The 27,680-nt window shown below is 41.4% G+C and overlaps 1 protein-coding gene across 2 annotated transcripts in view; it reads right to left on the bottom strand.

Moving 5' to 3' along the window:
- Positions 1 to 2,568: 2,568 nt before the first annotated feature.
- The window catches only part of LOC133249404 (cytosolic beta-glucosidase), a 135,310-nt gene continuing 110,198 nt past the window's right edge, over positions 2,569 to 27,680 (bottom strand). The window contains exon 5 of one of the 2 annotated variants that reach the window (XM_061419790.1): positions 2,569 to 5,904. In XM_061419790.1, coding sequence (XP_061275774.1) covers positions 5,702 to 5,904 — 203 coding nt within the window. In that variant the 3' untranslated portion in view covers positions 2,569 to 5,701. Of the gene's footprint in view, positions 5,905 to 18,080; positions 19,038 to 27,680 lie in introns of those variants that run through there. The other variant, XM_061419789.1, reaches the window with a different exon arrangement.

The raw sequence follows: 27,680 nt of genomic DNA, 5'->3' as shown, positions 1-27,680 counted from the left end.
TGCAGTGATTTTGGAGCCCCCCAAAATAAAGTCTCTCACTGTTTCCACTGTTTCCCCATCTATTTGCCATGAAATGATGGGATTGGATGCCATGATCTTAGTTTTTTGAATATTTAGCTTTACGCTAATTTTTTCACTCTCCTTTCACTTTCATCAAGAGGCTCTTTAGTTCCTCTTAGCTTTCTGCCATAAGGGTAGTGTCATCTGCCTATCTGAGGTTATTGATATTTCTCCCTGCAATCTTGATTCCAGCTTGTGCTTCCTCCAGCCCAGCATTTTGCATGATTTACGTTGCATATAAGTTAAGTAAGCAGGGTGACAATATACAGCCTTGACATACTCCTTTCCCTATTTAGAACCAGTCTGTTGTTCCATGTCCAGTTTTAACTGTTGCTTCTTGACCTGTATACAGATTTCTCAGGAGGCAGGTCAGGTGGTCTGGTATTCTCATCTCTTTCAGAATTTTCCACAGTTTGTAGTATTCCACAGTCAAAGGCTTTGGCATAGTCAATAAAGCAAAAGTAGATGTTTTTCTAGAACTCTCTTGCTTTTTCAATGAACCAGTGGATTTGGCAATTTGATCTCTGGTTCCTCTGCCTTAAATCCAGCTTGAACATCTGGAAATTCACGGTTCACATACTGTTAAAGCCTGGCTTGGAAAATTCGGAGCGTTACTTTGCCAGCATGTGAGATGAGTGCAATTATGCAGTAGTTTGTGCCAAAGAATGCTCAAACTACTGCACAATTGCACTCATCTCACACGCTAGCAAAGCAATGCTCTCACCTATTGCCACCATCTATAAGGTTTCTTCTCCCTTCCTGCTGCCACAACCCATAACTATAAGGCCACCATGAGTGCCTCTACACCAAAATGTCTTCTAATTTCATTCTTTGCGGCTCATCATGCTTTGTGCTCTGTACTGTATCCCTCCCAGGACAACTAGAGCCTAAAATATCATGATCAGTGATGAGTATGTGTTCTCCAGGTAGGGAACACTGCTAGTAATTAAACAGTATTAATTCCATCAGCTTTGATTTATTCTGCTCTCTCAATAATGAAGCTCAATCTTCTGTTTTCTTTCTGCCTAGCACTGAGCAATAGAGTTGGTGTTTAAGGATTACCATATAAATCTACTTTTTGGTCAGCTAGTGCTGGGGAATTTTTTCAATATATTACAAATGTATTCATTATTCTCTCATTCACAAAAATAATTAAAACCTACAGGCCAAATACAAATTCCCAGACCACAAAAGCCTGACTGGCACTCTGCTGCCAAATACCAAGGTTGCAAGTGTCTTAGTTTATGGGTTTCTTAATGAGAACTTGTACTGCTCATTCAATAAAGGACTTAAGTGGACATTTCCTGGTGTTCACAGGAATGTTAAAACAAGCCCCATATAACAAAATGAAAAGGACATACTAAAACTTTCTGCATGTTTTTAGGAACTCAGAAATGAATTACCCTAAAACTATCAAAAAAAAAAAAAAAACTCTAAAAGTGATCCCCAGGATGCTAATAATGTGTTCACAATCTCTTTAAAAAAAAAAAATCAAAAAAGGAGGGTAAAGAGAAATACAAGTGGATCCAATCCATCATTGTGATATTCAAGTTTCTCCTTAGATAAAACAGACATAAAACATGTGCTTAACAAGCCTCAGATGACCTTCAAGACATCTGAAGTCCAGTATCTATGGATTTGTAAGTATAATTAACAACTCCTGTTTTTCCATCTAAAGAATCCAAGTTCTGTTTCTCTGACAGGCAAAAGCCAATCAATTTTGTTCCCAAATGCTAATACAAGCAATTTTAAAATAACATTAATTAAAATATTACCAAGGCTGTTAGGGTTTGTGCTGGGGGATTTTTTTTCCCCTCTCTTTAACCTATTGTAATTTTTATTTACAGGGCTAATGAGGGAAACACTGGTTGATCCATCTCTGGGACAAAGAGCTGGCCTTTCAAATACAGCAGAAATCTGTGGAGGCTACCACACTGCCAGGCTACATGGCCATGGCAGCTAGATTGTTTGTTTCACCTGGCAGACCGAAAGTAACAGATCATTTTATCACAGTGCGAGGAACAATTTTCTGGTTTTGGTAACGAAAATACAATGCTCATCTGTATTGTTGTAAAACTTATAAATATGTCCTGTAGGATAAGTAATATTCAAAGCGACGTCCTAATTAAAAGGAAAGCTCAGTTATCTTGCAAGATAATATAAGGAAGGCACATAAATTGTAAATAAGATACATGGTAAAAATGAAAAAGACAGGCTGGATAAGAGAGGAATAAAATAAGATTTGGAAACCTGCTGTCTAAATGAACACAAATTGTGAGATTATGTCTCATTGAACAATAAAAATAACAAACCAGTGGCAAAGATGTAATAGAATTTCCTATGTAAACCATTTTAATCTTAATATAATTTTCCCTAGCGCATCCACATTTATTGAACTACTACGACCATTTCTTTCTCGCTCTGACCAAAGTTACTGAGAGAATGTACTTTGATATAAATAATTTCCTGATTATGAACATGAAAACAGTCCAGAAATTGACCACAGTGTTTTGTTGTTATTAACTTTTTATTTTGTATTGGAGTATAGCCACTTAACAATGCTGTGGTAGTTTCAGATGAACAGCAAAGGGACTCAGCCATACATACACATGTATCCATTCTCCCCCAAACCCCTCCTTGCATGCAGGCTACCGCATAACGTAGAGCAGAGTTCCATGTGGTTATACAGTAGTAGGTCCTTGTTGGTTATACATTTTAAATATAGCAGTGACCATAGTGTTTTTTAAAAATGACAGGACATCTGCTCAGGCCTCAAGCCCTAGGAGAATCACAAAATATCTGCCATTTCCTCAAGGAAGCAGATGGAGAGTACAGAAAACCAACTTTCCCATTTCTTCCTGCATAAAGTAACTCCACACATTTGTTTCTTTTTTACTTTTTTTTTTAAAAAAAATGCAGAGACGACTTCTATGATACCCTGATCTAGAGTGATGGCCACCTGATGCAAAGAACTGACTCATTGGAAAAGACCCTGATGCTGGAAGGATTGAAGGCGGGAGGAGAAGGGGACGACAGAGGATGAGATGGTTGGATGGCATCACCGGCTCAATGGACATGAGTTTGAGTAAACTCCGGGAATTGGTGATGGACAGGGAAGCCTGGCGTGCTGCAGTTCATGGGGTCGCAAAGAGTTGGACACGACTGAGCAACTGAACTGAACTGATCTAGACTGTGCTGGACAGAAACAGAGCTGATGCCAGGGAAGAGCCAGGGCTAGTAAACATTGATGTGGCTTAAGGAAGAGGACCATTGGTGTGGCCTCAGTTTCTCAGTCTGCAAAATGGGATGATAATACTTATCTCACCACTTCAGGCCTGATACATGAATGTTTAGTAAGTATTACTTGAACATGGATATGAAGGCACAAACTGTACATATGTAAAAGATTCACTGGAGTGAAGCCATGAAGTCCAGAGGGGGCCCTACATCTCCTTCAGGCTTTACTGAGGAAGCTGAGTAAAATATCCAAGTCCAACCAACCTCACATATATCTCAGACAATTCAAACACCAAGGCAACAAACTATACCCTCCTTTGCTTATGCTCATGTTAGTCAGTTAACTCATATTTATTTTCTGGTTGTCATCAATGTTCTAATGGATCCTCAATTTTTAAAAATACCCAGAAGTAGAGACCATACCCTGCTCATTCTTTTGTTTTTAATGTGGTGTCACTATTATGCCAAAGTCTTTGACAATGTAGATCAGGACAAACTGTGGAAAAATATTCAAGAGCTAGGAATACCAGACCATGTTACCTGCCTCCTGAGAAATCTGTATGCAGGTGAAGAAGCAACAGTTAGAACTGGACATGGAACAATAGACTGGTTCCAAATTGGGAAAGGAGTACTTCAAGGCTATATATTGTCACCCTGCTTATTTAACTTATATTCAGAGTACATCATGCATAATACCAGGCTGGATGAAGCACAAGTTGGAATCAAGATTACTGGGAGAAATATCAATAACCTCAGATATGCAGATGACACCACCCTTATGGCAGAAAGCTAAGAGGAACTAAAGAGCCTCTTGATGAAAGTGAAAGAAGAGAGTGAAAAAACTGGCTTAAAACTCAGCATTCAAAAAACTCAGATCATGGCATCCAGTCCCATCACTTCATGGCAAACATATGGGGAGCAATGGAAACAGTGAGAGCCTTATTTTGGGGGGCTCCAAAATCACTGCAGATGGTGACTGCAGCCATGAAATTAAAAGACGCTTGCTCCTTGGAACAAAAGCTATGACCAACCTAGACAGCATATGAAAAAGCAGAGACATTACTTTACCAAAAAAGGTCCATCTAGTCAAAGCCATGGTTTTTCCAGTAGTCATCTATGTATTTGAGAGTTGGACTATAAAGAAAGCTGAATGCCGACAAATTGACGCTTTTTAACTGTCGTGATGGAGAAGACTTTTGAGAGTATTTTGGACTGAAAAGAGATCAAACCAGTCAATCATAAAGGAAATTAGTCCTAAATATTCATTGGAAGGACTGATGCTGAAACTGAAACTCCAATACTTTGGCCACTTGATGTGAAGAACTGACTTATTGGGAAAGACCCTGATGCTAAGATAGATTGAAGGCAGGAGGAGAAGGGGACAACAGAGGATGAGATGGTTGGATGGCATCACCGACTCGATGGACATGAGTTTGAGCAAGCTCCGGGAGTTGGTGATATACAGGGAAGTCCATGGCATCGCAGAGTCGGACACAACTGAGCGACTGAACTAACTAATAGCGTAGGAATACAATTGCTATTAAATGACAATGCTCAAATACTTCTTTTGCTATTCACATTCTGGTCTGTGTTATTCATTTATTATTTTCCAAAAGTTTATCAGGCATGAGAGACATGTACTTGCTCATGTATAGCTATATGCCAAACACATGAACCAATCAACTTTATTAAGTAGGTTATTAATTAATTCTTTTGGTGAACAGAATGTATAAAGATATAATGTGACTTTTTTCATGTGCCCTTTATTAATTTTTTAAAATGCTTCATCAGCTCTATCAAGTCATCTATTCATAAGTTTTCCAAATCTTCAAATACAATTTCAAGTACTCTGCCAGTTCTTTTTCTTTTCAGCTGCAGAACTCTCTCCTGAAGTTCTCTGATAATGTGACTAACTTTTAATTTTGATATCTATACTAGATTAAACAGCAGAAAGTTATGGACAGTGGACCTGCTAAGGCAAATAACAGTTTATGTAAACAAAAAAAAAATAGTTTCATAAACAAGCCTTCTTAAATTAAGCGATCTGTTCTTAGAGCTGCAAATCATGAGCACACCCTATTTATTAATTTTGCATTACTCTTTCTAGAAAAAAAAAATCTAAGGATTTAAATTGAAACTACCAAGTCCATCTGATTTCTTAATACAAAAATTAATTACAGTGGTTTTCTACTTATTCAAAAGCCTCATTGATCAAATACAAACAGAGTAAAAGCCATCATTAAATAATTTCCAGGCACTACATATTCAGACTTCATGATCACAGATCAGCTGGTAGGACACACTGATTACAAAGGCAACTTGAGGATGTCTGCAGGATCACCAAAGCAGATTCCGTTTCCGAGGGCAGAGTCCTTCTCCAGGTGAAATTACCCAGCTATGTTTTCTATGGAGGCCCCTCTAGGCCATTGTTTCGGATGATCTTAGCATACTCCTTGGCTGATGTGTAAGGGACTCGGGGTCTTGCTGGATCTTCAAAATCAACATGGAAGAGACCAAACCGGCTGCTGTATCCCTGGTTCCACTCAAAGTTATCCAGGAGAGACCAGGCACAGTATACTTGAAGATTGACTTTGTCAAGTTGGATAGCTAAAATTACAAAAACAAAAATTTATCAATTACTCAAAGATTTTATGGAAACATAGACAAAATCATTGATGACTAGTATGAGTTGGTAGCCTTCTCCTGCTGAAGATCACAGTGGAAACAGAAGAAGCCTTGTTTCAATCCTCTTTTCCAATTTCCTATTTTAAACAAGCACGGGCTTCATTTAGGATGTTAGATTACACGCCTTGTTATTTGTCAGCCCCCCTGCATCATATGGGGTGCTCTTTAAACTCTGAATTTCAGCCAAGTCCAAGTATATAAAAGACCCAATTTTTATTAAAAGGGTAAATAAATGAATAAAGAAATTATGACACTAAAAAAAGTTAAATTACATAAGTCTAAACATTTGGGGACTTCCCTGGTAGCACAGTGGATAGGAGACCACCTGCAGGGTGGTGCAATGCAGGGGGCTCAGGTTCGATCCCTGGCCCAGGAGGATTCCACATGCTGGAAAGCGACGATTAATAAGCCCATGTGCCACAACTACCGAGCCTGGACTCTTGAGCCTGCTTGCTGAAGCTGGGAGGGCCTGGGTAAAGCAACAAAGACCCAGTGCAGCCAAAAATAAGTAAATAAATAAAATTAAATATTTTTTTAAATATAGTAACTTTTAAAAATTAAAAATTAAAATAAATAATTGGTTATTCACTCATTTTGAAATGCATTTTATTCATTCATCCATTTACTCAATAAATGTCTTTTCAATAACTACTATTTTTTAGATATGAAACACACATATACAGAGTTTCTCCTTAGTACCCTAGAACTGCACTCAGTAAAAACACTACTAGCTTCTAAATTCACCTCCAAGATAATCTAGAAAGCTCATTGATAAACTGGAAAAGAGTGATATCATAGCTGAGGAGGCCCCAGCTCTTACTTTGTGTCCTTATGACCAAATTAATATATATTTTATAATTCTGGAAGTAGAACCTCCAAAATGAAAAGGACCAGCACAGGGTTCTGGCCGTGCTTTTACCCCAGACTAAGACGATACAGACGGAGAAGGCAATGGCACCCCACTCCAGTACTCCTGCCTGGAAAATCCCATGGACAGAGGAGCCTGGTGGGCTGTAGTCCATGGAATCGCTGAGGGTCGGACACGACTCAGTGACTTCACTTTCACTTTTCACTTTCATGCATTGGAGAAGGAAATGGCAACCCATTCGTGTTCTTGCCTGGAGAATCCCAGGGACAGGGGACCCTGGTGGGCTGCCGTCTATGGGATCGCATAGAGTTGGGCAAGACTGAGCGACTTCACTTTCACTTTTCACTTTCATGCATTGGAGAAGGAAATGGCAACCCACTCGTGTTCTTGCCTGGAGAATCCCAAGGACGGGGGACCCTGGTGGGCTGCCGTCTATGGGGTCTCATAGAGTCGGGCAAGACTGAGTGACTTCACTTTCACTTTTCACTTTCATGCATTGAAGAAGGAAATGGCAACCCACTCCAGTGTTCTTGCCTGGAGAATCCCAGGGACGGGGGAGCCTGGTGGGCTGCCATCTATGGGGTCACACAGAGTCGGACACGACTGAAGCGACTTAGCAGCAGCAGCAGGAAGAAGGTACAGAAATGTTAGGGCATTCTCAGAGTGGTGCCAAAGAACTAGACCACCTCCGCTCCAAATGCACATATGTACAAGCAAAATATCCTATATAATTTCATCTGTGGATGCTCCAGAGCCCATCTATGGACTCCATAGTAAGATACCAAAGGGTGGAGAATTCTTTAAGTACACTAATTTCTATCTTTTAGTCAGGGAATTAAGTTCATTTTTAATTGGCATCTTAAGTTTGGAAAACTCTTAGGTTATATGAATCTTTTTTTTTTTTTTGGTTATATGAATCTTTGCATTGAGCATTTTCTTTTCTTAAAACAATAGCAACCAAACCTTATCTGTGGGATTCACTAATATTTGTTTTACTGTGCAGAAATTAAAGGGCAGGTTTTCTTTATAAGATAGACGTATTCCTAAATAAGTTTGGAGAAGGAAATGGCAACCCACTCCAGTATTCTTGCCTGGAGAATCCCACAGACAGAGGAGCCTGGCGGGCTACAGTCCATAGGGTTGCAACAGGTTGGACACGATTGAGCTACTAACACAATTTCTTCCTAAATAAGTCAGATGAAAATGAGCATTTATATAATAAATCAAATTTTAATTTTACCAGGGATTGCTTTCTTTCTTTTTTTTTTTTTCAGTTAAGAACTAAGTAATTGTTCAGATTTTTATTTTGATGCAAAATGACAGTCAACCCAAATGACTCTTCTAACTTCAGCAAAGTAAGATCTACCTTTAATTTTTCCTGTTATATTTCTGTATTTTTCTGGTCTCTCGAAAGTACTATACCCATGAACACGTGTTGATCTCCAAATCTTGGAATTTTTTTTTCACTGTGGATATTCCATAGACAAATGAAATTGTTTTTACTATAGATATTCCTTTGACAAAAATTTTCCAACAGGTTAACTGATGCATAACCCCTTGGCCTTTATACATGGAGGAATGCAAGGGGCTTTACCTAGAAAGCGCCCTGTGAATGTTCTCAAGGCAGGAATTAAACCAAACTGGACAGATTCCTTTGCAAAGAAGTATTGTTGGAAAATGAAATATATACCATTCAAGCACAGCAAGCTTTACAGGAATTAAAACATTTACTAGGCATTCCTTTTCCTTCTACCTGTCCACCTTGCCACATGTGTCTCCTCCCCTATCAACCACAATCTGCAAATACCAATGGATTCATTTTGATATTTGGCAAAACTAATACAATTATGTAAAGTTTAAAAATAAAATAAAATTTAAAAAAAAAATTTTTTTAAATAATCTTTTTATATTTAATTTCTGGATGGAGTATATCTAAGAATGAAAACGACCAAAACCAAACACCAGGCAAGAATATAGCAATCTTTTTTGACTACTTTATAATTCAATGTGGGAACATATGAAAATCAGCACTTTTTCATTCTCATTTGTAGAACTACTGCTCAACAAGCCAGTCTGCCAGGTATGAAGCCAGACAGTTTCTGAAAGCATGCACAGTCCCACCAATCAAGTACAAAAGGATTGATTCATGTACTAAACTGGGGGATAAAAACGATGCCCTGCCTGCTTGGAAGGGAACAAAAAGGAAATCTTGACAATTTCATCGTTATCTGCCAGGAGTTCCGCAGCAGGCACTAAACGGCCCAAGTGACACTGGTGGATATCTCTGCGTTTTCATTGCAGGAACGCTCAAGTAGAGAATTACCTAGTTAGGGCTGAGGAGCTACCCTGCTGGAATCCTTCTCATGGTGCTACCACTGGGAAAAATTACAAAACCGTACTGGAACCTGCATGCCTCTCCTGTTCCAATCTCCTCAAGAACAGAAAGAAACCATCGTCGCATTTCTTGCCACTGTGATTTATGAAGTCCCAAATCTATGCAGGAAAAAAACACTCCTGTGAATCCACTCTCTTTCTTTAAGCAGAGTTTCAGGCCAAGTAAACACAGACTGACAAGAACTGCAGATGAGTACCGAGTACATGGGGATGTGAACAAGACACCCATCCCAGAATAACCAGAGTTTGATTTTGAACTAAAAGACCAGTAGGAAAGGTGTCACAGTCAGCAGGTTGAATATAAAGATGAAAGGATTTCTTATCTCATAGCATTGGGATGACGTTGAGTCATTTACAGAGATGGGGATGGACTGAGAGTGTGTCGTACAGAGTGAAGGAAGTCAGGAAAAGAAAAACAAATACCATATATTAACACACATATGCTGCTGCTGCTAAGTCGCTTCAGTCGTGTCCGACTCTGTGCAACCCCACAGACGGCAGTCCACCAGGCGCTCCCGTCCCTGGGATTCTCCAGGTAAGAACACTTATATATATAGAAGCTGAAAAATGGTATAGGTGAACCTATTTGCAGGGCAGGAATAGAGACATGGATGTAGAGAACGATGGGTGGACACCAGTGAGGCGGGGATGAGTTGGGAGACTGGGATTGATGTATATGCACTGCCATGTATAAAACAGATAACTGATGGGAACCTGCTGCATAGCGCAGGGAGCTCAGCTCAATGCTCTGTGATGACCCAGATGGGTGGGATGTAGGGGAGGCTCAAGAGGGAAGGGACATATGTATACATGTAGCTGATTCACTGCATTGTACAGCAGAAACTAACACAATATTGTAAAATAACTATACCCCAATTTAAAAAAGAGGCAAGGAGAAAAATATCTAAGGTTTATTAATATATTATAGCCTCTGGCTGTTCTCATTATAACTCCAGTGTTATAATATGCATACACACACACACACACACATGCATGCACACACACACTCACTGCCCAGTGTTGACCAAAATGAAAAGGTTGAGGAGGCAGTCCTTCGCCAGACTGCTCTCTCTGCTGACACAACTTCAAGTTCAAAGTGTTCCAAAACCACGCTCAGGTTCAGTAAGTTGCTACAAGAACTCTCCAGAACTCACACAAACCTCTTATAGTCAAGGCTGTGGTTTATTCAGCAAAGGATACATATTAATATAAGCCAAAGGAAGAGGCACACAGAGCAGAAACCGATGGGCTTCAAACAGAAAGTTTTCATTGTCTTTTTCCCTAGGAGTCAGGACAACTTGTCCTCTTGGTGCTGACATGTGACAACACACACGGAGGGCTGCCAACCAGAGAGGCTCACCTGAGCGTCAGTGTCCAGAGTTTTCACTGTAACTGTGTTATTAACATACTGGCATGACCGACTGATTGTTCATGGGAATGAACTTAGTCCCTAGGTCAAGTGACACCGTGTGACCCCCAAAGCCCCCCACTCAGGCACACAGTCGGTCTTCTAGTGAGACTAGCCCTCACCCTAAACAAAGACATTCTGTCATATAGCAATAGATTTTTCACCCAGAAGCTGAGGACAAAGTGCAATCTACTCTTTGGGCAAAATCAAATTCTTTACTACACACACACACCTATTTTAGAAGCTGATCATTTTATGGTATTGTGCAGATTCTTCTCAATTTACTGACCTAAGTGGTGCCAATATTATGCCTGTGTACTGCTGCTGTACACAGCAGAGAGAATAGAAAGGAGAGATAAAAAATTCTTCCTCAGTGATCAATGCAAAGAAATAGAGGAAAACAATAGAATGGGAAAGTCTGGAGATCTCATCAAGAAAATTAGAGATACCAAGGGAACATTTCATGCAAAGATGGGCTCAATAAAGGACAGAAATGGTAAGGGACCTAACAGAAGCAGAAGATATTAAGAAGAGGTGGCAAGAATACACAGAAGAACTCTACAAAAAAGATCTTCATCACCCAGATAATCACGATGGTGTGGTCACCAACCTAGAGCCAGACATTCTGGAATGCAAAGTCAAGTGGGCCTTAGGAAGCATCCTACCAATAAAGCTAGTGGAGGTGATGTAATTCCAGTTTAGCTATTTCAAATCCTAAATGATGATGCTGGTAAAGTGCTGCACTCAATATGCCAGCAAATTTGGAAAACACAGCCGTGGCCACAGGACTGGAAAAGGTCAGTTTTCTTTCCAATGCCAAAGAAAGGCAATGCCAAAGAATGCTCAAACTACTGCACAATTGCACTCATCTCATATGCTAGTAAAGCATGTATAGATGTGAGAGTTGGACTTTAAAAATGCTGAGTGCCGAAGAATTAATGCTTTTGAACTGTGGTGTTGGAGAAGACTCTTGAGAGTCCCTTGGACTGCAAGGAGATCCAACCAGTCCATTCTAAAGGAGATCAGTCCTGCGTGTTCATTGGAAGGACTGATGTTGAAGCTGAAACTCCAATACTTTGGCCACCTGATGTGAAGAGCTGACTCATTGGAAAAGACCCTGATGCTGGGAAAGATTGAGGGCAGGAGGAAAAGGGGATGACAGAGGATGAGATGGTTGGATGGCGTCACTGACTCGATAGACATGGGTTTGGGTGGGCTCCAGGAGTTGGTGATGGACAGGGAGGCCTGGCATGCTGTGGTTCATGGGGTCACAAAGAGTTGAACATGACTGAGCGACTGAACTGGACTGAAGTGAACTGAACTGAAAGTAATGCTCAAAATTTTCCAAGCCAGGCTTCAGCAGTACATGAACCATGAACTTCCAGTTGTTCAAGCTAGATTTAGAAAAGGCAGAGGAACCAGAGATTAAATTGCCAACATCCGTTGGATCATCAAAAAAGCAAGAGAGTTTGAGAAAAACATCTACTGCTTTATTGACTACACCAAAGCCTTTGACTATGTGGATCACAACAAACTGTGGAAAATTCTGAAAGAGACGGGAATACCAGACCACCTGACCTGCCTCTTGAGAAACCTGTATGCAGGTCAGGAAGCAACAGTTAGAACTGGACATGGAACAACAAACCAGTTCCAAATCAGGAAAGGAGTACGTCGAGGCTATATATTGTCACCCTGCTTATTTAACTTATATGCAGAGTACATCATGAGAAATGCTGGGCTGGATGAAATACAAGCTGGAATCAAGATTGCTGGGAGAAATATCAATAACCTCACATGTGCAGATGACATCACCCTTATGGCAGAAAGCAAAGAAGAACTAAAGAGATTCTTGATGAAAGTGGATGAGGAGAGTGAAAAAGTAGGCTTAAAACTCAACATTCAAAAAACTAAGATCATGGCATCTGGTCCCATCACTTCATGGGAAATAGATGGGGAAACCGTGGAAACAGTGACAGACTTTATTTTGGGGGGCTCCAAAATCACTGCAGATGGTGACTGCAGCCATGAAATTAAAAGACCCTTGCTCCTTGGAAGAAAAATATGACCAACCTAGACAGCATATTAAAAAGCAGAGACATTATTTTGCCAACAAAGGTCCATCAGACAAAGCTACGGTTTTTCCAACAGTCATGTATGGATGTGAGAGTTGGACTATGAAGAAAGCTGAGTGCCAAAGAATTGATGCTTTTGAACTGTGGTGTTGGAGAAGACTCTTGAGAGTCCCTTGGACTGCAAGGAGATCCAACCAGTCCATCCTAAAAGAAATCAGTCCTGAATATTCATTGGAAGGACTGATGCTAAAGCTGAAACTCCAACACTTTGGCCACCTGATGGGAAGAACTGACTTACTGAAAAAGACCCTAATCCTGAGAAAGATTGAAGGCAAGAAGAGAAGGGGATGACAGAGGATGAGATGGTTGGATGGCACCACAGGTTCAAGGGACATGAGTTTGAGTAAGCTCCGGGAGTTGGCGATGGGCCAGGAGGCCTGGCCTGCTGCAGTCCATGGGGTCACAAAGAGTCAGACTTGCCTGAGCGACTGAACTGAACTGCTGCTGTTGCTGTTTATTTGCTAAGTCGTGTTCAACTCTTTGTGACCCCATGGACTGTAGCTCGCCAGGCTCCTCTGTCCAGGGGATTTCCCAGGCAAGAATACTGGAGTGGGTTGCCATTTCCTTCTCCAGAGGATCTTCCCAATCCAGGGATAGAACCCGGGTCTCCTGAATTGGCCAGGCAGATTCTTCTACCTGCTGAGCCACCTGGGAAGCCCATGCCTGTGTTTCTCATGTTACAAAGGGCTAGAAATCGGGCACTCAGAATCAATGGGATTTATTTCCCCACAGTTTATAAAGAGATAATCTTTGTTTTCAAGATTGCCTAGGACTTCTATAAGACATCCATGAATGTGACACAGCTATCAAGCTACAAAACAAACTAATCCACAGAATGAAGCTGCCAGGAAAAGAATCAGTGGACAGGTCCACAGCAGTGCAAAAGACAGCAACGTCACAGGGGAAAAAAAAAAGAGAGATAAAGCCCAAGAATGGATGAGGAGAAAAATTATAGGCTTCTAGATTTTCATGTGTCAAGTAATGGTAGACTACGCTACCCAAGAAAGTAGTGAAAATAAGTAAACATGCTGGATAAATTTTTTTTAACAAATCTTCAAAACAATTGAAAGCTGACAGTTTCATAGGGACTTACCAGGACAAAGCAGGAAGTGAGAACTGAGATTGGTGGGCATGGCAGCTACTTTTGCATGATGAAATTTTCCAATGTTAGAAAATCAGAAACTTTTTCTCTTTTCTGGAGTAAGAATAGGTGTCAAAGAATTGTAGTTTGAGAACTCACACACAGAAAGCTAAGATCCCAAAAGACTAAAACTTCAGGGTAAGGGTGAGCCAGAAGGAAACCGGTCACTGGAAAATCACAAGTCACCTGGTGGTTCAGAAAATGTCAAGCAATATGACTGATGTCCTTATAAGAAGAGAGAGAGTCACCAGGGGTGCATGACCACAAAGGAAAAGCCAGAGAGGACACAGTGAGAAAGCACTTATCCAAAAGCCAAACAGAGAACTCAGGAGAAGTCATACCTGCTTATATCTGAACTTTGAACTTCCAACTTCCAGAACTGTGAGAAAACAAATTTCTGTTGTTCAAGGTGCCCAGTCTGTAGCATTTTGTTACAGCAGCTCTTAGCAAACTAATATAGGTTGAGGATGGAAAATTTCTGTTCTTAATAAATTCCCTGAGTGAATTTTTATATTTAATCAAGTTTGAGGCTCATAAACCTAGGATAAGCTCTGGTGGGCAACTACAATTTTTGAAACCCAGCTTCCAACCCCAGAGCCATCCTCTAGAGGCATATGTTAGACAATCTTCATCGGCCCCTCTCCTCAACAGTCATAGCTGGAGGAGCTCTTTGCAGAGACACAGCCATGCGTGGGCCATAGCTTTCAGACATGGAGGACCATTGTGAGACAGGGGAAAATGCTGCATGCTTAGGAGCGTCAAATGCCTATTCATCCCACTGCTTAGTCCATACCTAGCCTTATCCCAGCAGACTGTGGGAAACCATCTCAATTCACCACATGGGATGGGTTGATTGTATGCTCATACAAAAGATGTGTGCATCCAAAGCCCATGAGTGTGTCCTTATTTGGAAAAAAGGGCCTTTGCAAATGTAAATGAAGGAGCTCAAGATGAGATCATCATGCATAATGTGTCTGTGCATGCTCAGACATGTTCGACTCTGCGATCCCATGGACTGTGCCCCACCAGGTGCCTCTGTCCATGGAATTTTCCAGGCAAGAATACTGGCGTGGGTTGCCACTTCCTATTCCAGGAGATCTTCCCAACTCAGGGATTGAAGCCATGTCTCCTGGCTCTCCTGTATTTGCAGGTGGATCCCTTCCACTGAGCCACCTGGGAAGCCTCTATCATGCATAATGGTGAGTCCTAAATACAGTGACAAGTGCCCTTAAAAGAGAAACAGAGAAGTTATACAAGGAAAAAGGCAATGTGAAGAGAAGCAGAGACTCGAGGGATCTCCTGCAAGCCAAGGAACGCCAAGGCAGCCACCAGTAGAGAAGCTGGTAGAGTGGCTTGTACCCAGGGGTTTCCCAGGTGGCGCTAGTGGTAATGAATCTGCCTGCCAATGCAAGAGAGGCATGGTACCGATTCTCCCTCAGAACCTCCAGAAGTTGCTGACGTTAGTGATAAACCTTCATTTCAGACTTCTGGCCTCCAGACCTCTACTACTGCTGCTGCTGCTGCTGCTGCTGCTGCTAAGTCACTTCGGTCGTGTCCAACTCTATGCGACCCCACAGACGGCAGCCCACCAGGCTCCCCGTCCCTGGGATTCTCCAGGCAAGAACACTGGAGTGGGTTGCCATTTCCTTCTCCAATGCATGAAAGTGAAAAAATAAAATGAAGTTGCTCAGCCGTGTCCGATTCCTAGCGACCCCGTGGACTGCAGCCCACCAGGCCCCTCCATCCATGGGATTTTCCAGGCAAGAGTACTGGAGTGGGGTGCCATTGACTTCTCCGTCCAGACCTCTAAGAGAAGACATTTATGCTGTTTAAGCCACCAAGTTTGTAGTAATTTGTTTCAGCAGGGACAGGAAACAGACACACCAGACTCTCTGGGGTAGATGCCAACTGGGTTCCAAGTCCCAAACCACCCACCTGATTCTGCTGAGTGCTTATGAGAATCCCTCTCAAGGCCCACAAAACTGGAAAGAGTAAGCCTTCCCGGGACACAATTCAAAGCAGATTTTCTGGCATTCGTCCCACATGCTAACTTTGAAAATGTGTCTCTCAGAGTGTGGTGGATGTGCACAAGAGCACTACAACTGGAGGACAGTTTTAGCTGTTAAACAGTTCCTGAGAGAACTGGCACACCAGCCGCTTCCCCTTTCTTCAAAAAAATAAAATAAAACAACATCAGGAAGATCTAAACATAGAAAATGCATAATAAGCCGTCCCCTCCCACCCCCAACAACTCCAGGTGAGTATCAGTGGCCGGACAGCATCTGTGAAAATGCCCAAATAATCCTGAAGCTGGAGGCCCCACCTGCACACGGGAACTCTTCAAAGCAAAAACTATGACTTTCTGAAAAAACAGTCTTTGAAAAGCAAAGGCTGATTTATAAATATTTTATAGGAAAATGACAATTAACCAGAAATGAGCTTAAAGATTTCTTAATTATCTGCATTTTTCCTATTACTTAGATTAGATTAGGGTGGGGGTGGAAGTAAATAGCAAGCAGATGAAAGGTATCATTTCAAGCTGTATTTTTATTTATTTATAAAGTTGATGGGTGGATAGGTACACATTTGGAGTCACCTTCTGTAGCTTCTCCATCAATATTACCTTTACAGTTACCTCCGCTACAGTACGTAAATTGTTGTAAGAACCAAAGTTCTCAGCACATAAAATTGTCTTCTATTAGAAAAGCTGCCTTCCATGTTCCACTCCCTCACTTTCTCTCTTCCTTCCTTCTTTTCTTTCTTTCTGGGATTTACTTTCCCTTTCTGTAAAATGAGGATTATAGCATCTTCTTCCAAGGATTGTGGTGGGTATTAAATCAATATAAAGCTGTATGCATAATGCCTAGTTTATAGTAAATATTCAATATACACTACTTGTTGGTACTGTTATTCTTGTTATTTTTCTCAGAGTCTGGAAGGGCAATGAATGAAATCTGTTTTTTCTCTTCCTCCCACCTGGCTCCAAACAGCTTTCAGAGCATATAGAGTCAGCACAAAACTGTTCAGTGCTGAGAACCAGAGAAAGCAGGGCATCAAGGGAAGTGCAGCATCTGGGGCCGGGTTTGTGCCTGGTGGAAAGGGTCAGTTGTGGGTCACGAAAAATAAATCACTAAAGACAGGGGCCTTAGGGTGAGGCTTCCAGAAACACTGGATGTTGCTGAAGCCTCCCTGCATCAGTACACTTGGAGGTAGGAACAGCATCACTTTAGATTTCAGGGATCCATATCCATCCTTGGGGCTTTTTCAGTTGCTCAGTGGTAAACAACCCACCTGCCAATGCAGGAGCCGCAGGAGATGCAGGTTTGATCCTGGGTTGGGAAGATCCCGTGGAGTAGGAAATGGCAACCCACTCCAGTATTCTTGCCTGGACAATCCCATGGACAGAGGAGCCTAGTGGGTTGCAGTCTGACCCGACTTAGTGATTAGATAGCAACAACACATCCATCCCACATTTATTCAATAAATATATATTGTGTTAGGAATTGGGACCATAAGAGTGAACAAAATAATCAGCCTCTCTTTTTAAAGAGCTTAACAAGCTATATGGAAGACATATCTTAATCAAATTACCACCCTGTGAGCCTTTAATTACAATCTGTGAAAAGCATTATGAAAGGAAAGACATGGGAACTATGGGAAAGACCAGCACATTAGCTAACATTTATTGAGCACTTGGGTACCACTGTAAGGGTTTCAGATATGCATTAATTCACTTAATCTTTACAGTAAACCTGTGAGTTAGATGGATATCACCATTGTCTTCATTTTACAGAGAAGGGAAGTGATGCACAGAGAAGTTTGGTAACCTTTGCAAAATTCAAATATCAAGTAACTAGGGGAGTTGAGATTGGGACTCAGGCAAGATACCAATGGAACTATGACACTATACTGAGTCTGTGCTTGTTTTGTTTAAAATGCCAAGTTTCTTTTTTTTTTTTAATTTTTAAATTTGTATATACTTTTTAAAGGATACTTTCCATTTACAGATGTTACAAATACTGGCTCTATTTCCCGCGTTGTACAATACATCCTGGAGCCGATCTTACACCCAATAGTTTGTACCTCCCACTCCCCCACTCTTACACTGCCCCTCCCTCACCACTGCTAACCGATCATTTGTTCCCTATATGTCTGTGAGTCTTGTTTCTTTTTTGTTATATTCACTGGCTTGTTGTACTATTAGATTCCACATATAAATATATTATATATTTGTCTCTGTCTGAATTATTTCACTTAGTATAATGCCCTCCGAGTCCATCCATGTTGCTATAAATGGCAAAATTTCCTTCTTTCTTATGGCTAAGTAGTATTCCATTGTGTGTGTGTGTGTGTGTGTGTTTTATATACCACATCTTCTCCTTCCATTCATCAATTAATGGACACTAGATTGATTCCATACTTTGGTAATTCTTTGGCAATTATAAATAATGTTGCTATGACCACTGGGGTGCATGTATCTTTCCAAATTAGTGGTTTTCGTTTTTTTCTGATATATACCCAGGAGTGGAATTGCTGGGTCATATGGCAGCAAGAATGTGGATAAAAGGGAACACTCTTTCATTGTTTGTGGGAATGTATCTTGGTGCAGCCACTGTGGAAAACAGTATGGAGGCTTCTCAGAAAACTAAAAATAGAACTACTGTCCTAAGTCTTGACAATAAGCTATAGTGGAAGATCTGTCTTAGTCAGGAAGGGTGGGAGAACAGGACAGAGGGAAATGGAAACAGTTTCTTGGAATGAACCAGAGCTGAGAGCTCAAAGACTAGCCAGACTTATCAAATGCTACCAGTCAGATTCTTTCTTGCTGCTGCTGCTGCTGCTAAGTCGCTTCAGTCGTGTCCGACTCTGTGCGACCCCACAGACGGCAGCCCACCAGGCTCCTCCGTCCCTGGGATTCTCCAGGCAAGAACACAGGAATGAGTTGCCATTGCCTTCTCCGAGGTTCTTTCTTACTTGTAAGCAATAGAAGCTGACCTTGACTGACAAAGCAATAAAGAGGTGAAGCGGCAGTTGAGCGGCACGGGAGCGGCGGCCGAGAGGACATACCCCACGTCCAAGGTAAGGAGCAGCGGCTGCGCTTTACTGGAGCAGCTGTGAAGAGGTACCCCACGTCCACAGTAAGAGAAACCCCCAAAAAAAAAAAAAAGAGAAACCCGAGTTAGATGGTAGGCACTGAGAGAGGGCATCAGAGGGCAGACAGACTGAAACCACAGTCACAGACAACTAGCCAATCTGATCACATGGATCACAGCCTTGTCTAACTCAATAAAACTAAGCCATGCCATGTGGGGCCACCCAAGATGGGCGGGTCATGGTGGAGAGATCTGACAGAATGTGGTCCACTGGAGAAGGGAATGGCAAACCACTTCAGTATTCTTGCCTCGAGAACCCCATGAACAGTATGAAAAGGCAAAATGATAGGATACTGAAAGGGGAACTCCCCAGGTCAGTAGATGCTCAATATGCTACAGGAGATCAGTGGAGAAATAACTCCAGAAAGAATGAAGATATGGAGCCAAAGCAAAAATAACAGCCAGTTGTGGATGTGACTGGTGATAGAAGCAAAGTCCGATGCTATAAAGAGCAATATTGCATAGGAACCTGGAATGTTAGGTCCATGAATCAAGAAAAATTGGAAGTGGTCAAACAGGAGATGGCAAGAGTGAATGTGGACATTGTAGGAATCACAAACTAAAATGGACTGGAATGGGTGAATTTAACTCAGATGACATTTTATCTACTACTGTGGGCAGGAATCCCTTAGAAGAAATGGAGTAGCCATTATAGTCAAGAAAAGAGTCCGAAATGCAGTACTTAGATGTAATCTAAAAAAATGACAGGATGATCTCTGTTTGTTTCCAAGGCAAACCTGTGGCTCTAGAGGTAGAAAAATAGGTAAATAAAAAATGATAAAACTGTGACAGCAAAAGAAAAAAAATGTATAGTTTTGCTCTAAAACTGATTCGGGGCTTTAGAATTGTAATTTGTCAATCCTTTCTTAAATCCACAAAATATACTGTAGAGCATCTACTCTCTACAAGTTACTATTTTAGGCAGAGTGATTCTCACTGGGGGTTGGGAGGAGGAATCTAATGCAGACCTTTGCCCTGGAGGTGAAGTAGAAGAGCAAAGACCTCATTAATCTCTCTGCTATGTGCATTCACTCAACACCATTCATTTCCCTTTTGTAACATGAATAAGACATGGACATAACTATTTGTTCAGCGCTATCTTCTACTCCAGACTCAGAGCTCCATGAGGGCAGGCAGCACATAGATTTTATATTTCCAAAACCTAGCAGAGTGGCTGGAGAAGGATAATTTTCTAGTGAATATCACTTAAATGAGTGAATGACTACAAATAGATATAGAACACTGAACAAAACGTTTGCAAGGTAAGAGTAGACAAAAGGTCATTCTCAAGAGGGCAAGAGTATCTTCTTGACCAAGATGGCAAATTTCAACTCCAAGTTCAGCTTATCCAAATAAAAAGGAAGAAATATCTCCTTACAATCTGATCAACTCATTTGGCATTTTGTATGCTGAAATATTTTCCTATGATCACTTGACTTCAGGAACATGTCTCTTGTCAGTTACTGGTATTCCTATACCTATACAATATATATTGAACAAATTATACTAAGTACCCCTTAAAAGGGCTTCCCTGGGGCTCAGTTGTAAATAATCCACCTGCCAATGCAAGAGATGCGATTTCAATCCCTGGGTCAGGAACATCCTCTGGAGGAGGAAATGGCAAGTCATTCCAATATTCTTGTCTGAAGAACTCCATGGACAGAGGAGTTCTTCTCTAGCACGCTATAGTCCATGGGGTCGCTAAAGAGTCAAATACAACTTAGCAACTAAACAACAACAACCCCTTAAAATGCCATTCTCAGAGGAGTTAATATCTCCTTTTGTTAATGGCAAAGGAAAAGAAAGTAAGCATTAGCCTTCTCCTCACCACAATAATACCAGAAAAACATTTCAAGTGCTTGCATTTGATGACCACTGTAATTGCACAGAGTTCAAAGATACAGGAAAGTGAGCAACAGAGAGTTGGGAAGACAAGACAGTGACATGTCTTTAAAATGCTACCATGTACGTTTTCATATCGGCACCAAGTTCAAGCTCAGGTGGGTACACCCAGACTGCCTGTCGTGGCCTACTGCACAAGTCTCGCTAGTCTGCTTTTTAAGGACAAGGAAGGACACTGCTTGGTGATGTGGCCACAAGCTGTTCAGGGAAGAGACTTTGCTCAGCACATTTCAGCTCCTGAGCAAGGCTGGGTTCATTTCACATAAAATAAATAATCATGCAAAAGCAGATTCGTTCTGATAGGGCTCTGACAGCTGCTCCGAGAGGTGGGTGCTTGCGAGCCCATCTTTCAACAATGAACTGACCCAAAGATCCAGGAAAGCTCCAGACAGGACCATATGGCCTGGAATAAAAACATATTTCAAACTCTGTTTATTATGCATATCTTTCAAAGGTTCACTACTCTGTGATGAAACATTGCACCTGCAAGGCTTTAATAAGCTTCCCTAGCAAGTACAATTATAAAACCCAGGAACCTGAAGAATTTGTCTTCTCTTACACCTAGCCATGTACTGCCCACCAATGACTGGTCTCATTCTTTTTAATTATATAGGTTTGCAGTATTTTATAAGCTGTGATCGATACTTATTCAGAAAATAAAACTTCTTATAGACCTCGCAGTGAAAGCCATGAAATAGCTCTCTTAAAATTTTGGGGACTCCGACATTACTGTCCATAGAACCCTCTAGTCTGTCTGAAAAGAAAAGCAGCAGTTTAATCATGCACAGAAGAACATATGACATGAATTGAGGTAGGGCTTCCTTCATCAGCAATGGCCAGGGCAGAGGAGACATGAACAGTTTCCCTTCACAAAGTGAGTCCTGTGATTCCACAGGAATCACATTTGATCCAAACATTTGAGAAGTCCAGCTTGTTCATTATTCACTCAACAAATATCGACTGAGCAGCTCTTATGTGTCAGAATCCAGGTCAGGTATAGAGATTCAAAGATCAACAGTACATAGTTTCTGCCCTCAAGAAATAACAGGGCTTCCCTGGTGGTCCCGTGATTAAGAATCTGCCTGCCAGTGCATGGGACACAGGTTCGATCCCTGGTCTGGGAAGATTCCACATGCCATTGAGAGACTAAGCCCATGTGCCATAACTATCGAGCCTGTACTCCAGAGCCCAAGCTCTGCAACAAGAGAAGCCACTGCAATGAGAAGCCCACGCACCGCAAGACAGTAGCCCTTGCTCACCACAACTGGAGAAAGCCCACGCTCAGCAACGAAGGCCCAGCACAGCCAGAAATAAATAAATTTTTAAAAAAAGAAATGATGGTATCATTGGGAAGACAGATCCAAAAAGAACTGGCCAGAGAATATGAAGAAACACTGGTAGGACAAACCAAAAGTCTACATGAAATTCAAAACTCTTATTCCTCTACCCTAAAATAGTACACTTGAGACATTTTAGGATTTTAGAAATGGATTTCATGTAAGATGGCTTAGCCTAATCACTTTGCAGAGTGTTAGCATGGTCACATCTTTCTAAGATCGTATCTTATTCCCCTTGAACCCATGGGGAATGATATCACTGGATTTACATCATAGAAGTATTATATCATACAAACATCAATGTGAAGAATGTAGGACCGACAGTGGTAGCTGATACAAATACTTCACTATGAGATTATGTGGTAAACCTGGAGACATATGAAAAAAAGTAATTGTGTCTTCCTAGAGGTGTGATGATGCCATCAGTATATGAGCTTCTTGGACCAGGTGTTGTTACTTCATGGACTTCCCTCATAGCTCAGTTGGTAAAGAATCCACCTGCAATGCAGGAGATCCTGGTGAGAGAAATACACAAAAGGAAGAAGGGAGGGAGAATGAGAATAAATGATAGAAGAGGCAAAGAAAAAAGGAAGAGGCAAGAGAAAGGGAGGGAAAGAGGGAAGGAGTCAGGAGGGCAGGAACAAACATTTACTTTCTACAATCAGTGGCATCTCTAAACTGCTTTTATCTCCAGACTCTCAAGAACGATTCACAAATATGTAGTCAGGACATTAGCTTTCAAGCCTTTTCAGAATCCAGAAGAGCAAAGGATTACCAAAGATGACACCTGATACTGTCTAGACACATAGGAAAAGGAACAGCTATGATTTATTGCTAAAAACCATGCTGTTCACAACAATTCTTAAAGACGGATGCTATTCTGTCCATTATATAGACACAGGAAATGAATCTCAAAGAAAGTAAACATGTTTAAGGTGATCAAGACAACAAGTAACAGAGAAAGGATTAAAACCCAGCTATCTACCTCCAAAACTCATGTTCTTCCCAAGATCCTATCCTGCCTTTTTCCTGATTCATCTTAATGAACATTTACATTCCTGCTTAGGAAGGTATCCATTTTTTCTCCATTTTACTTATGCTTTGAAAGACTGCTGATCAAAGCCGTGTAGGTGGCCATAACAGACAGGTGCCTGATACCAAGCATGTGACTGGCAAGGACCAGTCTAACCCGTATCTCTTCATTTGACCTTGCTGTCTCTTGAGTGTCAGTTAACCTTCGCTGGTTCTGAGTATTAAAAAAAAAAAAAAAAAGTCCTAAGAGACATCAGCAGAAACAGAGAAAGAGTAGAGCATGTGCATTGGGAATGGAAAACCTTTTACTGTGAACTGCATGGCAAAGAAAATCATCAAACCAAAAGAGAATGGGGTCAACAGATTTTTGTTTTTCTCATACGTATGCCAGAATTCTACAAGTTTTTTAACTCCATTGTTTCTCTTGATGGTGTTTTTGTTTAGATGATAATAAGTCCACTCTTATTTTAGCTACTTCACTGAGGTCAAGAAAACCTATGGACCACCTCTTTCACCTAAACTTTCAACGACTACCTCTAAGAGCAACTTTCTTGAATGAAGGATGGGGTGAATTCACTTGCATTTGGAGCTAATAAGATAGTAGTAATTCCCGTTTACTGAATTCCAAGCACATTTTAAAGTTTTATATGCATATTTAATTTACTCTTTCCAACAATACCATTATATAAGGTAGATACTCATTATTCCCACTTTACAAAATGAGAAAAATGACTTAGAGATGCTGTGTCATTTGCCCCAAGGTCATGCATCTAATAATACACATCAAGGATGATCTTTGTAAATCTCTGGTAGAGTCAAGTGGATAGCAACTTGGAGATGATTCTTAAAGGACAATTACATTATCTTATCTTCATTGGGCATAATATTTATTCTTTCATTCAAATTCTATCTTTCAATTCATTGGATTTTTTTTTAAGCCAATGGGAATACAGAAACAAATATGATGAGATACTAATCCTCAAGTGTTTCTCTTTCTTTTAAGGAAGAGAAATACATAAAGGAGTAATTGGGATAGACGCAATCAGGGCAAACACTGGGCATGGTGGGGGCATAAAAGAAGAACTGTTAACTCAAGGCATCAGCACAACGATGTCAGATAAGGTTTCTTTAGACTAGCTGATGCTAGAATGAATAACCTTGAAGGGCAGATAGAATATAATGGGGAGGAAAAGGCCAGAAAGCACAAGAAAAAGACATGGATGCGTTCTGGGGAGCTATATCTAATTTGATGTGACACAAGGCATCAATAAAGACAAAAGGGCAAGAATGACCCGGGGGAGTATGTAAAAAGTATGTAAAAAGCCATGTCACGAGAGCCCTTGCTCGCCATGCTAATAAATTGGAATTTTATGCTGAAGGCAATGAGAAACCACTAGGGATTTTAAAGTAGGAGAATGGGAAGAATGAATTGCACTTTAGGACAATCATTTTGGTAGTAGACCAAAGACTGGAGTCTGGGAGGCCAGGGAGGTGGCTGCTAAAGCCTTCTATTTGAGGAAATTGCAATGGCTCAGAGGGAGGGGCATGATACTAGAGATATTAAGAAAGAATCAAATCTTACAGTCAGTTCATTGAAATGAAGGGTTTAATATGACTCCCAGTTCTATAGCTGTGTCAATTGGATTTAAAAAAGAAAGAGAATTTGGGACTTCCCTGGTGGTCCAGCTGTTAAGACTCCTTGCTTCCAATGCGGGGGGGATGGATTCAATCCCTGGTCGGGGAACTAAGATTCCATATGCACTGAACTGTGCATGTAAAGCAAGTGAATTGTATGGTATACGAATTAGAAATCAATTTTCTAAAAAAGAAGAATTTAAGGGAAGAATCACGTTTGGAGAATTAAACATTATAATGCACCTGAGGCTTTACAGTATAAAATAAAACTGACGATAGTGTTTTATCATTTCTTTAAACAACCCTATCAGGTTAGTCTTATCCATCCTCATCTCAGATGAGAGCCCTAAACAGAGAGATCAAGTGATTTCCTCAAGCTCCCACAATAGCAGAGGGAAGAACTAGAATCAAACCCTTTCTAAGTCTCATTTTCTCTCCACTGCAAAGTCTGATCCATGCAATAATAGTAGCAAAATAATAATGACGATAGGGAATGTATGTCGAATGCCCAGACCCTCTTCTGAAAACTTCATATTTAATTTTTAAATGTTTTTAACTTCATATTTAATATTTAACTTCATAACTCATTTAATTCTCATGACAATTTCACCCAGTAGGTATTATTGTTAGCTCCGTTTTTTTTTTCAATTTTTACTTTGTATTGGGGTATAACCAATAATTCACAATGCTGTGATAGTTTCAGGTCAACAGCGAAGGGACTCAAGTCATACATATGCATTCTCCCTAAACTCCCCACCCATCCAGACTGCCACATAACATTGAGCAGAGTTCCATGCGCTAGCTCCATTTTACAGCTGAAGCAAATGAGGCACGAAGAAGTGTCAGTAATAAGTGGTATCAATTGGGACAAAAATCTACCTGTTGCCATCTCCCCTATGAACGGGTCTTGTGCCTCAGCGAACAGAACTACACAGCAGTAAGTCAGGGACCATCTTCATGTCCCTCAACAGAAACCATGGTTTTTTCAAAGCCTGTGAACTAGGAGAAAATCCAGACACAGGTCCTCATTGTTTCAATCCACATAGGAAAGTTGACAGCCATCGCTCCACTCCCTCTGCCACCAATTTCTTGAGTCTACCAGCACAAATATCCAGGCCTTCCTTGCCAGGTTGCCAGCATTGACTTTCAGAAGCCAGAGCCAGGCTCTGTTGATCCAATTTGCATCTTCAGTAGGGAACAATTTTCCAGCAGCTTTAGTGCACTGGGCTGTGCTGTCCTGGAGTGGGATTAACAACCCCAGGCTTGACTGCCCCATGCATCAAGCTGTGGAAACAGTCCTCTGGAGGACCCTGCTCACCAAAAACCCATTAGCCAATTACTCAGAGCCGGTTTCATAAATGAGCTTTCTGTGGATTAACTGGAGTGCCGTGAAAGCGAACCTGCAAGGAGAAGCTAGCTCTCTGTAGCAAGATCTCTCTCCATGCACCCCAGATTCAGGGGTCCTAGAGAGCAGATGGTGCAGTGCCGCAGCCACACACTCTCAGCCTGGGCTGTGCTGTGTGCTCAGTTGCTTAGTCATGTCCAACTCTTTGCAACCCCATGGTCTGTAGCCCACCAATCCCTCATGGGATTCTCCAGGCAAGAGTACTGGAGTGGGTTGCTATTTCCTCCTGCAGGGGAATCTTTCCAACCCAGGGATGGAACCCTCATTTCCTGTGTCGCCTGCATTGCAGGCAGCTTCTTTACTGCTGAGCTATTGGAGAAGCAGCTCAGCCTGGGCTTCAGTTCAGTTCAGTCGCTCAGTCATGTCAGACTCTTTGCGACCCGATGAATCGCAGCACGCCAGGCCTCCCTGTCCATCACCAACTCCCGGAGTTCATTCAGACTCATGTCCATTGAGTCAGTGATGCCATCCAGCCATCTCATCCTCCGTCGTCCCCTTCTCCTCCTGCCCCCAATCCCTCCCAGCATCAGAGTCTTTTCCAATGAGTCAACTCTTTGCATGAAGTGGCCAAAGTACTGGAGTTTCAGCTTCAGCATCATTTCTTCCAAAGAAATCCCAGGGCTGATCTCCTTCAGAATGGACTGGTTGGATCTCCTTGCAGTCCAAGGGACTCTCAAGAGTCTTCTCCAACACCACAGTTCAAAAGCATCAATTCTCTGGCACTCAGCCTTCTTCACAGTCCAACTCTCATATCCATACATGACTACTGGAAAAACCATAGCCTTGACTAGACGGACCTTTGTTGGCAAAGTAATGTCTCTGCTTTTCAATATGCTATCTAGGTTGGTCATAACCTTCCTTCCAAGGAGTAAGCATCTTTTAATTCATGGCTGCAGTCACCATCTGCAGTGATTTTGGAGCCCCCAAAAATAAAGTCTGACACTGTTTTCACTGTTTCCCCATCTATTTCCCATGAAGTGATGGGACCAGATGCCATGATCTTCGTTTTCTGAATGTTGAACTTTAAGCCAACTTTTTCACTCTCCACTTTGACTTTCATCAAGAGGCTTTTGAGTTCCTCTTCACTTTCTGCCATAAGGGTGGTGTCATCTGCATATCTGAGGTTATTGATATTTCTCCTGGCAATCTTGATTCCAGCTTGTGTTTCTTCCAGTCCAGCGTTTCTCATGATGTACTCTGCATAGAAGTTAAATAAGCAGGGTGACAATATACAGCCTTGACGTACTCCTTTTCCTATTTGGAACCAGTCTGTTGTTCCATGTCCAGTTCT

This window comes from Bos javanicus, chromosome 6 (genome assembly GCF_032452875.1).
Source record: "Bos javanicus breed banteng chromosome 6, ARS-OSU_banteng_1.0, whole genome shotgun sequence".
NCBI lineage: Eukaryota > Metazoa > Chordata > Mammalia > Artiodactyla > Bovidae > Bos > Bos javanicus.
The sequence above is the reverse complement of the archived record's forward strand: the minus strand, read 5'-3'. Positions and strand labels throughout refer to the sequence as shown.